We start from the raw sequence: 15,142 nt of genomic DNA, 5'->3' as shown, positions 1-15,142 counted from the left end.
TCAATGAAACCAAGAGCTGGTTCTTTGAGAAAATAAACAAAATAGATAGGCCTCTAGCCAGACTTATTAAGAAGAAAAAAGAGTCAACACAAATCAACAGTATCAGAAACGAGAAAGGAAAAATCACGACGGACCCCACGGAAATGCAAAGAATTATTGGAGAATACTATGAAAACCTATATGCTAACAAGCTGGGAAACCTAGGAGAAATGGACAACTTCCTAGAAAAATATAACCTTCCAAGATTGACCCAGGAAGAAACAGAAAATCTAAACAGACCAATTACCAGCAACGAAATTGAAGCGGTAATCAAAAAACTACCAAAGAACAAAACCCCTGGACCAGATGGATTTACCTCGGAATTTTATCAGACATACAGGGAAGACATAATACCCATTCTCCTTAAAGTTTTCCAAAAAATAGAGGAGGAGGGGATACTCCCAAACTCATTCTATGAAGCTAACATCACCCTAATACCAAAACCAGGCAAAGACCCCACCAAAAAAGAAAACTACAGACCAATATCCCTGATGAACGTAGATGCAAAAATACTCAACAAAATATTAGCAAACCGAATTCAAAAATACATCAAAAGGATCATACACCATGACCAAGTGGGATTCATCCCAGGGATGCAAGGATGGTACAACATTCGAAAGTCCATCAACATCATCCACCACATCAACAAAAAGAAAGACAAAAACCACATGATCATCTCCATAGATGCTGAAAAACCATTTGACAAAGTTCAACATCCATTCATGTTAAAAACTCTCAGCAAAATGGGAATAGAGGGCAAGTACCTCAACATAATAAAGGCCATCTATGATAAACCCACAGCCAACATTATATTGAACAGCGAGAAGCTGAAAGCATTTCCTCTGAGATCGGGCACTAGACAGGGATGCCCACTCTCTCCACTGTTATTTAACATAGTACTGGAGGTCCTAGCCACGGCAATCAGACAAAACAAAGAAATACAAGGAATCCAGATTGGTAAAGAAGAAGTTAAACTGTCACTATTTGCAGATGACATGATACTGTACATAAAAAACCCTAAAGACTCCACCCCAAAACTACTAGAACTGATATCGGAATACAGCAAAGTTGCAGGATACAAAATCAACACACAGAAATCTGTGGCTTTCCTATACACTAACAATGAACCAACAGAAAGAGAAATCAGGAAAACAACTCCATTCACAATTGCATCAAAAAAAATAAAATACCTAGGAATAAACCTAACCAAAGAAGTGAAAGACTTATACTCTGAAAACTACAAGTCACTCTTAAGAGAAATTAAAGGGGACACTTAACAGATGGAAACTCATTCCATGCTCGTGGCTAGGAAGAATTAATATCATTAAAATGGCCATCCTGCCCAAAGCAATATACAGATTTGATGCAATCCCTATGAAACTACCAGCAACATTCTTCAATGAACTGGAACAAATAATTCAAAAATTCATATGGAAACACCAAAGACCCCGAATAGCCAAAGCAATCCTGAGAAAGAAGAATAAAGTAGGGGGGATCTCACTCCCCAACTTCAAGCTCTACTATAAAGCCATAGTAATCAAGACAATTTGGTACTGGCACAAGAGCAGAGCCACAGACCAATGGAACAGACTAGAGAATCCAGACATTAATCCAGACATATATGGTCAATTAATATTTGATAAAGGAGCCATGGACATACAATGGCGAAATGACAGTCTCTTCAACAGGTGGTGCTGGCAAAACTGGACAGCTACATGTAGGAGAATGAAACTGGACCATTGTCTAACCCCATATACAAAAGTAAACTCAAAATGGATCAAAGACCTGAATGTAAGCCATGAAACCATTAAACTCTTGGAAGAAAACATAGGCAAAAACCTCTTAGACATAAACATGAGTGACCTCTTCTTGAACATATCTCCCCGGGCAAGGAAAACAACAGCAAAAATGAGTAAGTGGGACTATATTAAGCTGAAAAGCTTCTGTACAGCAAAAGACACCATCAATAGAACAAGAAGGATCCCTACAGTATGGGAGAATATATTTGAAAATGACACATCCGATAAAGGCTTGACGTCCAGAATATATAAGGAGCTCACACGCCTCAACAAACAAAAACAAATAACCCAATTAAAAAATGGGCAGAGGAACTGAACAGACAGTTCTCCAAAAAAGAAATACAGATGGCCAACAGACACATGAAAAGATGCTCCACATCGCTAATTATCAGAGAAATGCAAATTAAAACTACAATGAGGTATCACCTCACACCAGTAAGGATGGCTGCCATCCAAAAGACAAACAACAACAAATGTTGGCGAGGCTGTGGAGAAAGGGGAACCCTCCTACACTGCTGGTGGGAATGTAAATTAGTTCAACCATTGTGGAAAGCAGTATGGAGGTACATCAAAATGCTCAAAACAGACTTACCATTTGACCCAGGAATTGCACTCCTAGGAATTTACCCTAAGAATGCAGCAATCCAGTCTGAGAAAGACAGATGCACCCCTATGTTTATTGCAGCACTATTTACAATAGCCAAGAATTGGAAGCAACCTAAATGTCCATCGATAGATGAATGGATAAAGAAGATGTGGTACATATACACAATGGAATACTACTCAGCCATAAGAAAAGGGCAAATCCAACCATTTGCAGCAACATGGATGGAGCTGGAGGGTATTATGCTCAGTGAAACAAGCCAAGCAGAGAAAGAGAAATACCAAATGATTTCACTTATCTGTGGAATATAAGAACAAAGGAAAAACTGAAGGAACAAAACAGCAGCAGAATCACAGAACTCAAGAATGGACTAACAGGTACCAAAGGGAAAGGGACTGGGGAGGATGGGTGAGTAGGGAGGGATAAGGGGGGGGAGAAGTAGGGGGGTATTAAGATTAACATGCATGGGGGGTAGGAGAAAAGGGAGGGCTGTACAACACAGAGAAGGCAAGTAGTGATTCTACAACATTTTGCTATGCTGATGGACAGTGACTGTAAAGGGGTTTATAGGGGAGACCTGGTATAGGGGAGAGCCTAGTAAACATAATATTCGTCATGTAAGTGTAGATTAGTGATACCAAAAACAAAGCAAAAAAAAAAAAAAAAAAGGGCAGTTCCTGTGTGGTAACCTCCAACGAGTTCTACACAAGGGTATAAAGGGCATATAAAAGTGTAGGCAAAGGGTCTGTTTGTGTTTATACAGAGGATCAAAGCCTAATTGGGCTACCCCGAAAATGAACTAAGATACGATATGAAAAAGAACTTCCAACATCAGCACTCTCTGGAAGACTCATGCCAGAAGATGATCATCAAAAAACCCCAACAAAGATCCACGCACTGCTACAGCTATAGATGCACTCATTCCACCAGTTCCTGGACTTGCCATGGGAATGAGGAAGGAGATATCTAAGCTGGCCTGTGCATACAGTAAAACAACAAATTTGACTGGATCTATACTGTTGGAACTCAACCAAGAATTTGGAGAAGTGCAAATTGTAGTGCTCCAAAGTCTTACAACTACAGACTATTTACTGTTAAAAGAACATATGGCATGTGAACAGTCCCCAGGAATGGGTTGTTTTAATTTGTCTGATTTCTCTCAGACTGTTCAAGTTCAGTTGGACGATATCCACCATATTATAGATAAGTTTTCACAAATGCCTAAGGTGCCTAACTGGTTTTCTTGGTTTCACTGGAGATGGCTGGTAATTACAGATATGCTTTGGTTATGTAACTATACTCCTATTATGTTAATGTGTGTGCACAATTTAAGTAGTAGCTTAAAACCTATATATGCTGAAGTTACTCTACAAGAAGATATGTCAAAGAAATAATCAATCTTCCCATGTTTTCTTCCACCTGCTACTTCTATAGCTTTTCTTCTTCCTTCCTAATTACAACCCTTAAATAAAATTCGTGCCTCATATCAAATTTACCGAGTATCATAATTCTTCCAAGTGGTAAAGATACCTCAAGACAAATGCTGGGCATAGAAGCCACAGGGCATAAATATGCAAAGAAGTAAAAAGCTAACCTTTTCAAACAATAAGGCTTCCCTCTCACTTACCAACTTCACATTTCCCTGTATGGCCCCGGAAGATGACTGGTTAGCCAGAGACGGGTAAGATTCCTCAAGGGAGGAACAACCTAAGACGGGCACAGTCGCAGGGGGGCCATCAGGTGAGAAATTGGGGATCAACAGAGGTGAGGCTTAGAACCTCACCCCCCCTGTTCTGAGAGAAATCTTCTGCATACGTGGATGTTTTATTGCCCTGGTCTAGCTTGGATTAACACATAGTCTACAGGCACACACTGATCATCTACATTTGCTCTCTTACAACACTAAACTATGTTTTCTACCTTTATCTTGTATCTACCTACCACTTCAGCATTTTATTAAAAATAATAATAATAAAGAGAGAAATGTGGTATCCACATATAAATCAAGTATAAAAACCAAATGAGTATTCATATTTGAACTGTTTAGAGTTCATAATGCATGAGCAAAACTGAAAGTTTCTGTGATGACTGCCCTTGTACTGTTCACTATGTAACTTATTCATTATGTAAGAATTTGTTCTACATGTAAGAACTTGTTTGTTATGCCTCAGAAGATTGGAGACTGACGAAAATTAGGCTTGGGGTGTATTAATGATTGTGCATTGAGCATTGACTCCCCTATACAGAATTTTATTGTCGTTAACAACCATTTGATCAATAAATATGAGAGATGCCCTCACAAAAAAAAACAAAACATAAACATCCTACAATACGGGATTCATTAAATTATCACCTGTCTTTCACAGGCATCAAAAATTATGCTCCAAAAGAATTTTTAATATCATGGGAAACTGTTCTTGACATACTGTTAGGGAAAAAAGGATATAAAACTGGCAATACGATTCTAGCTGAGTTAAAATACATTCACATATAAAGAAGTCTGGAAGGAAACGCTACAAAATGTTAATTATGGTTTTCTCAGGGTAGAGTGCCAATGGGTTATTTAACATTCCTTCTTTATACAGTTGACCCTTGACAACACAGGTTTGAACTGCACGGGTCCACTAACATGTGGATCCTTTTCAACAAATATACTGGAAAGTTTTTGGAGATTTACAACAATTTGAAAAAAAGCATTTTCTTTTATCTAGCTTGCTTTATTCTAAGAATATAGAATATAAGACATACAACATACAAAATGTGCTAATCGACTGTTTATGTTTTTAGTAAGGCTTCCGGTCAACAGTGGTACTAGAAGCTATTAGTAGTGGTGGTAACAGTAGTAACAGTAGCTATTAGTGGTGTAAGATTTTGGGAGTCAAAAGTTATATGCAGATTTAAAAATGTGCAGGGGTCAGCGTTCCTAACCCCTGGGTTGTTCAGGGTCAACTGTACTTTCATTTACTTACCTGTTTTTCTACATTAAACCTATAATACTTGTGCAACCAGAAAAAAGTCGGTAAGTTGTGAGTGTTTGCTGGTGGTGGGGGCTCAATCAAGCCATAGAAAAGGTATTTGCTAAGAGCGGCCAGAGGGGGCGCTATCACAAGCTGGCCACACATTCAGCAGGCCGGTCACTTTGCTGACATCTAAGAGCCTGGGGAAAGGACTTATAGGCGTTCCTGCAAACAGTGTCCTGTGGGCACATGGAACCCAGGCATGGGGGAGCATGTAGCTTTTGCGTATCTGAGCTGCAGTCCCCTCCCTGGCACATGGAAAGCTCTTCTGGGCTTTTCACTAGAAGTCAGCACAGCCACTCTCCCAGGAGCTGTCTCTAGAATGGAACAAACCCAGAGGCTGGCTCAACAGCCTGAGGCAAACGCCACAGAGTACTGACTCTCTTCTTCATCTGTGAGTCTCAATCCCTCCAGGGCCATAACCTGGAGGGGCCCTTGAAAACCTCCTACCCAGGAGCCTTTGCTGTGGCACCCACCAGCACTGTAAAGATAAAACATACCTCTCTCTGTTGCTTCAACTCTGCCCGTCTCTTCCGTTGCTGACTATTGGTTTTACAGTGAATGAAATGAGATTTGCAGAAAAACTTGCCTAAAAAGAAACACACGCACACACAGGTTTTTCTCCTGTAAACCAGAGCCAGAGCAGACACAAGCCAAGTGCCTGCCACTCTCTAAGTCAGAAAATGCCAACGAGGGGGATAAGCCCAAGATGGCTCAAACTTGGGAAGTGTTTTCTGTCACCTGCCTAAAGAAATGGCAGCAGGATGCCTTGCTGGCCTAGAGGCAGGTTGCAGCAGCAGGCGTGCTCCCAGGGATGGGGATGAAACCCTCAGATAATCCCCAAATCACACCGACGCCAAGTCTCTTCCCAAGGCCAGTTGCCAGGCAGTAAAATGGACAGCTTTGAGGATCAGTACCATTTCTAGTTGCTCTTCCTTTCTGGGACCCCTGGGGGTGGGAAAGGCTCAAAACAGATGGCAGCAGTGAAGGGGAAGAAAGGACCCAGGTGAAGGCCACTAGCCAGGACCATTGGGTGCTTTCCAGAAAAGCCTTCTTTCCTCACTGCTACCATAGTATAACAATAGTGACAATAATAATGATCAGAATAGGTAACACTTATGTAGGATACCAGACACTTTTCTAAGTAGTTCCATGAATTAATTCATGTCAACAAGCTCACAACAACCTTATGAGCTAAGAACTATTAATATTCTCATTTTACAGACAAGGAAATAGAGACCCAGAGGTGAGGTGATGGGACTGAGGTTACTTGGCTGGTAGGGGTACAGCCACGATTTGAGGGTTTGGCAGTATGAACAGCGTGCTACCCTGCCTCACATCGTATGACAGTGTAAGACCAAGTGCTGAAAATAGAAAATAATCGCTCATTCCAATGACTGTGATTCCTTCATTAATGGCCTCTGGTGGGCCACTTATCAGAGGGGATGCTGCTATTATGGTTATTCTTATAAAACACACTTCGTAAATCATAACATTAGTATGCCATCATTTATTGAACCCTTATTACATGCCAGATGTGGTATCCAGCATGTTACTAGGTTAGCAGGTTTAATTTTTTCTCCACCACATGGGGGATTGGGAGGTGGTGAGACTGAATGTGTAGAAAGCTCTCAGCACACTGTCGCTGCTCACCCATGCTGGGGCACCCCAGGTACCCCAGCCTCCTCTTCCCTCAGTGACCCCTGCCCACCACAGGCAGCCTAACAGGCCCTCCTGCTCCCTGAACAGCTTTCTGAAGACACCATATGCCCCAGGAAGTGTTGAGCAGCCCAGAGCCTCTAGCAGGACAGGATCCCCGGCCAGGGCCCAGTGCTGTCCCTGGCCCCTTGGGGTTACCTTCATCAACGTCGAAGGCGTAGGCAGCCAGGCGCAGGGTGCTGGCACAGACGTTGCAGCGGAAGCACTCTCGGTGGAAGAAGTGACCCTCTGCACTCAGACGCTCCATCACATACACACGCTTCTTACAGAAGGAACAGGTGTCGCTGCCACCCAGGTTCAGGGGAAAGGCCTTTCGCAGAGATTCCTGGGGACACAGGGCATTGGGAAAGCACGGCAGTGTGTTAGGGCTGCCATTGACTACCACTAACACCTCAGATGGAGACCTGGGAGTTTAGATTCCAGCCTGAATCATGGAGACCTCGCGGGCTTCTCTCTGCTGCTCATGTCACTGCACGCACTACAGCTAGGAGTGGGGGTGGGAGACTTGCTCCCTGCAGACACCCTCACCCTGCAGGGGCTGCTGTTCACGCCACTCCAGAAGGCCAGCCAGCAACAAGGGGACCGGGGCCGGGGTCCTTCCATGCTGGCTACTCTGGTTTTGCAGTGGGAATGAGGGCTCCTGGTCTGACAGAGTGGGCATCCCTCACAAACAGGCCTGCTCAGTGACTGTCCCAGGACTCGGTACTAGGGGCTAAGTGTTGCCTGGATCTACAGTGAGGTCACTGAAAGAATGTTTTATACATCCTTGTCCCCCTGCAGTGATTTGGATCAGGCAAGTAAAGCGTGTGGCATCAGAGCTGTTCAAGAGAACTGCAGAAAAGGGAGGGGCTACATCCTACTGCCAATCAAATCCTAAACACAGAGTGAAGGGTAAGCGCCAGGGCAGGGGAGAGCGGGTGATTCCAAGGGAAGGTGCAAAAGGAAAACAATTCGAATTGCCAATTCAAATCAGTGATGGCTGTGAGTGGCCTCATTTGGAGAAAGGGAGAATGCAAAGCAAAGGGGTGTGTTCTCCCCTACCGAATTTTCAATCCAGTGAAAAGGGCTACTCAGATTGGGCACTAAACATTGACAATAAGCAACATGTGACTGTATGGATGGCCTCTCATGGCCTTTTCACTGAGTCCGCCAGAGCCCCACACACAGTAGGGAAGATTCTCTGCCTTGTGAAATGACTCACAAGGGAGCCAAGTGAGGTTTGTCTGTAAGGAAATGCAGCTTTCCTCTACCCTCTGCTCTGTTCCACTAGAAGGGGAGCCTTGGGTGGGCCTGGACCTCCTCTCCCATGTGACCTCCCTAGGAGCCGAAGCCAGGGTCTGAGGGTGAAGGCTGAGGGGTGTACATCCTTACCAGGTCTGGAGAGGTGGCCTGGGCCTTATTAGGCCTGTGATCATTCATGTACAGATTGACCAGGACTTCAGCTGCAGCCCCTATTCCACTGGATACCTTCCCTACCGTCAGCTATCCAAGAGCAGAGGCAGAGGAGATGGAGACAAAGGTAGAAGCCAGTTAGCACCAAGAAGGAAAACACAAGCAGGCTGGATGTGGGAGAGGCCCCCACACCCACATGCAAAGAACATCCAGTGTCCCAGGAGAGGCAAAACCAGCCTGGAGCAGGCAGGGGGCACTCTGGAGATGGAGAAAGGGAAAGAAATGGAGCCCTGTGGCCTGGGTGAGTCAGGTGACTTGTAAAACTACATCCTTCGGGGATGTATCAAGTTTCTCAGTTCAGAGATGGCGTAAATTTAGGGATGCATTCAGGAGTTCATCGAGCTTCTCAGTTTACAGATAGGGTAAATGAATCCTGGAGAGAGGATTCATTTAGAAAATAATTATGATTCAGGACTCTATTTAGGTCTCCTGACCCCCAGCCCAGGCACCTTCACACTAAGGAACCAATCTTGACAGCTGAACTGCAGCTGCCCTGCCGCAAGACCGGTCTTCTTGAGAGGGCTGCATGCTTCTCAGCGGGCAGTGGGCTGCACAGACCTGGAGGAAGGGCTAGGAGCCTGCTCCACCGAGAACCAGTTCCAAGACTGGGCACAAAGCTCTCGACTTCAGAGCTCAGGCTCCTCGTTTAGCAAAATGGGGATAAAAGGGTCTGCTGCATGGATTTGCGGTAAGAAGCAAGTGAACGCATGTCAGTGTCCTGCACTTGGCAGGACCTGGCCTAGATGAACTGACTCCTCCCTCCCTGCCTCCTCTGTAATCAGCAGGCCCCACCTTGCCTTGCAGCAGCCATGTCCCCAGAGAGCAATGGCTACATATGAACTGAGTCCCTCTAGGCCAGGACCATAGACCACCTTGTCAGCAAAAGCAGTGACTTGAATGGAGTGAACCAGTCCATACTGGGCAGGAGGAGGGTGCACAATGGGGAGCTCCCCTGTAGGCACCAGGGAGCAGTGCCCAGAAGTCCCCAAGCTGGGCAGGTCAGCTCCACGTTGGCCCTGGTGGGTTGTGGGTACCTGTGCTCCTGAAGACAGGATGGCCCATGCCCACCTATGAGAGAGCCTGGGGCCCCACTGTGCCACGGAGCTGGAGAATGTTGGGAGCTGACAGCCAAGCACACAAGGTGCAATCACACATACACATCCAGTAAACCCAACTTGCTACCCCTTTTCCCAGCAGCACCAAAAGCCCACTAGGAAATATTACAGGCTCCTCTTCAAGGCAGCAAATATGCACAGTATGAGATCCTGTGAACACTTTTCCTGGTCCCAAGACCCGGAGAGAGGTGGGAGGGGGGCTCCTCTCCAGCCACTGAATCCAGCTTCTGGCAGATGTGGCCAGAGAGCAGCAATTTTGGTTGAAGGCACACTTTGACACCCATCACAGTAACAAACAGCAGTGATTTGGGTGTGTGGGAAGAGAAATGCTCTCAAACTAAACCCAACACTACTCTTGGGAGGCCACATCTAATCTGCTGTGAAAGCCTCAAATACAAAGCAGGATGTCCAGGGAACAGCGAAGCAAATGGCAGCAGGCTCCCACCGCTTCCTAACCCTGGGCAGCAGTGCCCATCCTCAGAACCCAAGGCCAACTCACTGGGCTCCAGCAAATACATAGGCACTGCAGGGGAGGAAGAAGGAAAAAAGGGGTGCCAAGCAGACGGGGAGAATGACAAGACCCAAAAGACACTCCCTTCCTCAGGAAGGGAGCTCCAACACTAACAGTGACTTCGGGACAGTCACTGCAGACCATGTGCGGCACTCTTGGTGACTGCAGAGTATGTGGCGGCAGGCCTGCTGGGAACCTGACCCTGTGACCCACACAGGTGGGACCTCCTCAGACTTTACAAAGCCTGCCTGTTCCCAGCAGCAGCAGCAGCCAGACCACTCAGCCCCCAACCCTATTCCACCCTAGCCTCCCAAGCTGGCCCAGTGAGGACTGTGAGAGTGATTAGGATTCTGCTTCCAAGCACGTCCTCTGCTGTTTTCAGGATTTCACAATGCCAAGAAACTTGGTTCCGGCTTCCAAGAAAGGTTCAGGTGCATTGATTCAGGACAATTAGTCCTTATTGGCCTGATGTTCCATCCCCTCCTTGGACTCTCAACATAGGCCCCGTAGATAGGGGTTGTAGAATACCAAGTACTTCCTGGGTTAACATCAAAATAAAGAGGGAGGGAAGGCACAGGAGGTCAGAATTACCGCCTGGCCCATGCTGCCCTCACGTGACATCCTCCACTGGCCCAGTGTGTGAACTGGCTCTTTGGTGCTCTCCCAGAAAGGCACCATGGTGATGCCATGATACCCCCATGCAATTACTACCTCCCTTGAGTTATCAGAGAGCAAGATAGTGCTTTCTGGGTTTTAAATGCAAGTCCCTAATGAGATCTTATTAACTACTTAGCTAGTAAGTAATGGGTGCTGCTGAGCTTCTGTGCAATCCTAACTTAGGCGCAATTACAGAAACAAGCAGAGGGCTATACAATTGCCAGAGCATGTTGCTAAAACACATCTGTGAGGGTGAGGGCTTGCTCAGTTGCGTTACCAGCACAGGGCGCTGAGCAGGTCACCTGGCCAGGGGATCCAGGATGCACAGCACACCTGGTCTTTCATTATAGACCAAAAAGACTCCTTTCTCCCAGTTGCCACAAGATTCTCACCCTGGGACAGCAGCTTTCTTAAGTGTAATGAAGCAAGAGCAGGGCAATACTAAGGAGAGCAGTACTGGGTCTCCCACATGCCCTTTCCAACGTGATGGAAACCATCCCAGAATCACCACTGGCCAGTACCAAGAGGTGGACTGGGATTTCCGGAGAGAAAGTTACAGGGAGACAAGGAGGTGAAGAACTTGTCTGAAGGGATAAGAGGTGGTCTCTGAAGCCCACTCCAAAGATCCTCACGGAGGCAAACATTGCCCTGGAGATCATGGGTGACCTGCTCCCTAGCAACAGGACGCTTTACTGGCTCCAGGGCAGTGAGAATACGACCAACCAGATCTGTGCCAGCTCAGTGCTCCTTGAACTATCAGTGGTGAATGACCACCAGGATTTGCTTTTTCTTATTTCAGTTGCTAATCCACTGTGGTCTGATACTCACAGATACAATACAAATGAATTATTAGGATTATGACCACACACTGGAGATGTGATAATGTCAAATTATTCTACAACTGCCTAATGTTTACCCTCAGCTGCTGTGCTCATTGGGTCACAGTCCAGTACCTGCCCGTGGACCAGACTTTAAGTGGCAATGCACTAGCTGATGGGGGGGAACTACCAGGCTCTTGTAAGAAAGAAAGAGATCTTCAACTCATGGAGAAAATTCCAGAAAACTCATCCTGGTATTGACCTCAGAGTAAGATCCAGAGGTTCTCAGAAAGGAGCTTCATGCCCTGAAAGGTAAGCCATATATGCTCCTTGGGAGGGCTGGTCAAGAGAAGAGCTTACAATCTGGCTGAGAATAGTTGGTCCAAATGCAAAGATTTGACCAAAAATGATCACGTCCCAGTCACTAGTTTTTTTAAGACTTGGTCATTTTAGAGGGTCACAGGATCGCTTTTGCAGCCCTTATGTATCTTTCAATATTTTAATTTTGAAGAACTGGGGCATTTCTCACTACCTTTTTTCCCTTTTGAATTCTAATAATTTTTCAGCTAATTAATTAGAACGAGCTAGAATGGTCAGACATTTCAGGCAGTCCCTCATCTCTTACTATATTAGATTAACCTCACATACACCACTGCCCTTCTGTGAGCCTCATAACTTCCTAATCTGTGAAATGGGGAGACCACCACCATCCTCACAGTGCTGCAAAAAAGAGTCACCGAAGAATCTAGGCCAGACCTCGCAGGGTGCTGGGCTCCCAGGAGCCACCTGGCAGATAGTTAAAAGAGCCCAAAGCATTGCCGTTGTTGGTACAGCTACACATTTCCTGTCCTGGAAATTCTTTTCTCTTTTCTTAGATGGTCTTCAAACTGGTTGGAACTCTTGGTTGTTGGGTTTCCTCCTCAGCTCAAGTAAGAACAATATGGCCCACCCAGGATGGGCACTGGCTTCTCTCCACTGAGTCAACCCAGATTCAAACATGCTGACATAACTGTTGTCACAAGCACCATCACCAGAGGCTGCAGAAGATGGGGCTGGACCTCCAAAGAGGCAGTCCTGTCCCTCTCAGCTCAGAATATGGCAATCTCTGTGTGGACGTTAGTGCCTTTCTCACCCTGCCAGATCTGAGCTGGCTTATCTCGCCTCAGGTTTGCACTCCCTGATGTCCCAACCCTGTCTTACTCATCTCTGCCTTCCTGGCATAGGGCGGATGCTCTCAATGAGGGAGGAAGCAGGCTCCCATGCTCATTTGTGTCCAAACAATGGTAACTCCCCGCCTTGGTCCTGGAATGCAGCCAAGAACACCAGGTGTCCAGAGCGTGTTTCTCCACAGAGCTGGGCCACCTGTGGCCACCTGGCCCGCCATGAGCATCAGGAAGCCCACCCGGGTCAGGCCGGGATGAGAGTAGAGTTTCCCAGCCTTGGAGCTGAGGGCTAATGGGAGGGGGAGGTTTCAACAGGCAGAGCCAGAGGAGGCCTCCTGGGCCACCTGAGCAAAGCCATTCCTCGCTGAGGAGTCCTCAGAGGATGAGAAACGTTCGAGGATAGGCCACGGGCTGAGTCCTCAGCTAAAAGCTCAGGGCAAGGGAAAGGGAGGGTGAAGATCAAACTGCCTTGTTTGAGGGGGCCCAGAAATGACACCCTCAGAGCTGATACACAGGCCGGCCTTTGGGGCTGTGACCTCCCTGTGGGCACCCCTGCTTGTACCTACCTGTGCTGCTGGTCATGGGTGTTCAACCCTTGTGACCTTGTGATATAACCCCCTCGCAGATGGGGCAGCTGAGTTCAGGGAGGCTGTAACTCACCTAAGGCCTCACTACTCCTAAGCAACTGGGATGGCCAATGGAAACCTGAAGGTGACTTTGCCTATAGAAAGAGGGGAATCAACATGTATCTTAGGTAGATGATCTTTCTTCTGGAATTCTCTTCACTGGGGAAGGGGCACATTTACTGGATACTTCAGGCATTTTCACATGACATAGGCCATTGCATTATTCCAGTCACCCTCAGGAGTAGCTGCTGTCATCTCTATGTATATTCTATAGGTTAGGAAACTAAGGTCGAGAGGTCTACTAACTTGCCCAAGGTCACACAGTAATTTGTCCTCTGAACCCAAGTGTGATTCCAAGTCCATATTATTCTCCATATAGCACCCTGCCTCCCTGAGACACACCAGCACTCTGAAAATTAAAATTCTCCAGGTTGGGATGCATGCAGGATACCTCCAAAGGGCTGTCTATCTCTGGCACAGAGAGGGCAATGAGGTTGGAAGTGGTCTTGAGATCTATCCTTGTATAAGATGAAACAAAGGCACATTGCCCAGCTAAGACTCACCCAGCTTCCCTCTAATATGCAAATCTCTAGAGTAAACTCTGCAAATCCAGTTTTAAAACAAACACCCCCAAGGACAGGGAAAGCTCATTTTGCAATGTACATTTGTACTCTTCTGACCCAGGACTAAACCACAGTCTCTCCACCCCTGCCCAGTGAGGCTGTCTCTCTTGCTCAGCTGTACAAACATGCAGCCATCTTGTTCTTGCAAGAGCTCACCAGCATTGGCAAATGGCTAGGAGTCATGCCAGAGGCCAAATCAGCAGTGGCCTCCCTGCTTAAAAAAAAGGCTGACTGATGGTGGCTAAGGGGCTGACACCACCATAGGAGGGCTGGTTTGATGGCATGAATGAGTCACTGGTGCTAGGGGGAGAGAAGACTGGATGTGATCCCATAGTCCCAGGCCTTGAAAGACAAGACTCTGGGAAGAATCTGGGCCCCAAATGAGAGGGTCTTAAGATTCCCTGTACCTGTAGGGAACCCCAGCAGCATCACTGTGATAAACCGTCAATCTGAAAGGGCAGGCAAGTGTGGTCTGAAGGCAGAGCCCTGGCTACATCTCTCATAACTGGGGGCCCAAGCTTGCCTCTCTGTAATGTGTTCCTGGTGACAAGTTTGGCTAGTTCTGTTCTCATGAGGAGGTGATTATGCCTGGATCCTCAGAACTGGGATGTAGGGCTCTACACGGGAAGACAGATATGCTGCCTGCCAGGAGGTGCCCAAGGACGATGCATCAATTCCAAACGCATTTTCCTTCTTCTGGCTCTCCAGACTGAGGCAAACTTGGGTCACAGGGCCATCAGGGCAGCCCATAATCTGCTGGGAAGAAGCTCCAGGGCCCCAGCCTCCCCACAAGGTACAGGCTCCCTGAGCTCCACCAGACTGCCATCTATTTTGAGGGGCAGCCAATTCTCTTCACAGGAGGCTGTCACTCTGCCCAATTCTGAAGTGCAAAACCCAGAGTTGAATCAATGGTGGCGTGGGGTACGGGAGAGGGAGGTAAGTTGGAGGGGGCCTGTGTGGCTGGCAATATTCTTTCCAAGACTGCTTGACACTGGAAAT

The 15,142-nt window shown here is 46.6% G+C and overlaps 1 protein-coding gene across 16 annotated transcripts in view; it reads right to left on the bottom strand.

The window, feature by feature from the left end:
• MICAL2 (microtubule associated monooxygenase, calponin and LIM domain containing 2) overlaps window positions 1-15,142 on the bottom strand; it is a 220,942-nt gene that overhangs the window by 84,061 nt on the left and 121,739 nt on the right. For 12 of the 16 annotated variants that reach the window (XR_008999240.1, XM_057507380.1, XM_057507381.1 and 9 more), the window contains 3 exons: window positions 8,550-8,660; window positions 7,317-7,503; window positions 5,960-6,048 (listed from right to left, as the gene is read on the bottom strand). Coding sequence is in view for 15 of the 16 variants with exons in the window: in XM_057507380.1 (XP_057363363.1) it covers window positions 5,960-6,048; window positions 7,317-7,503; window positions 8,550-8,660 (387 nt within the window). In the remaining variant the exon portion in view is untranslated. The remainder of the gene's footprint in view (window positions 1-5,959; window positions 6,049-7,316; window positions 7,504-8,549; window positions 8,661-15,142) is intronic. The other 4 variants (XM_057507388.1, XM_057507389.1, XM_057507390.1 and 1 more) reach the window with 1 other exon arrangement.

The sequence above is a fragment of the Manis pentadactyla genome, chromosome 9 (genome assembly GCF_030020395.1).
Source record: "Manis pentadactyla isolate mManPen7 chromosome 9, mManPen7.hap1, whole genome shotgun sequence".
Classification (NCBI taxonomy): domain Eukaryota; kingdom Metazoa; phylum Chordata; class Mammalia; order Pholidota; family Manidae; genus Manis; species Manis pentadactyla.
This window is presented reverse-complemented; position numbering and strand designations above follow the sequence as displayed.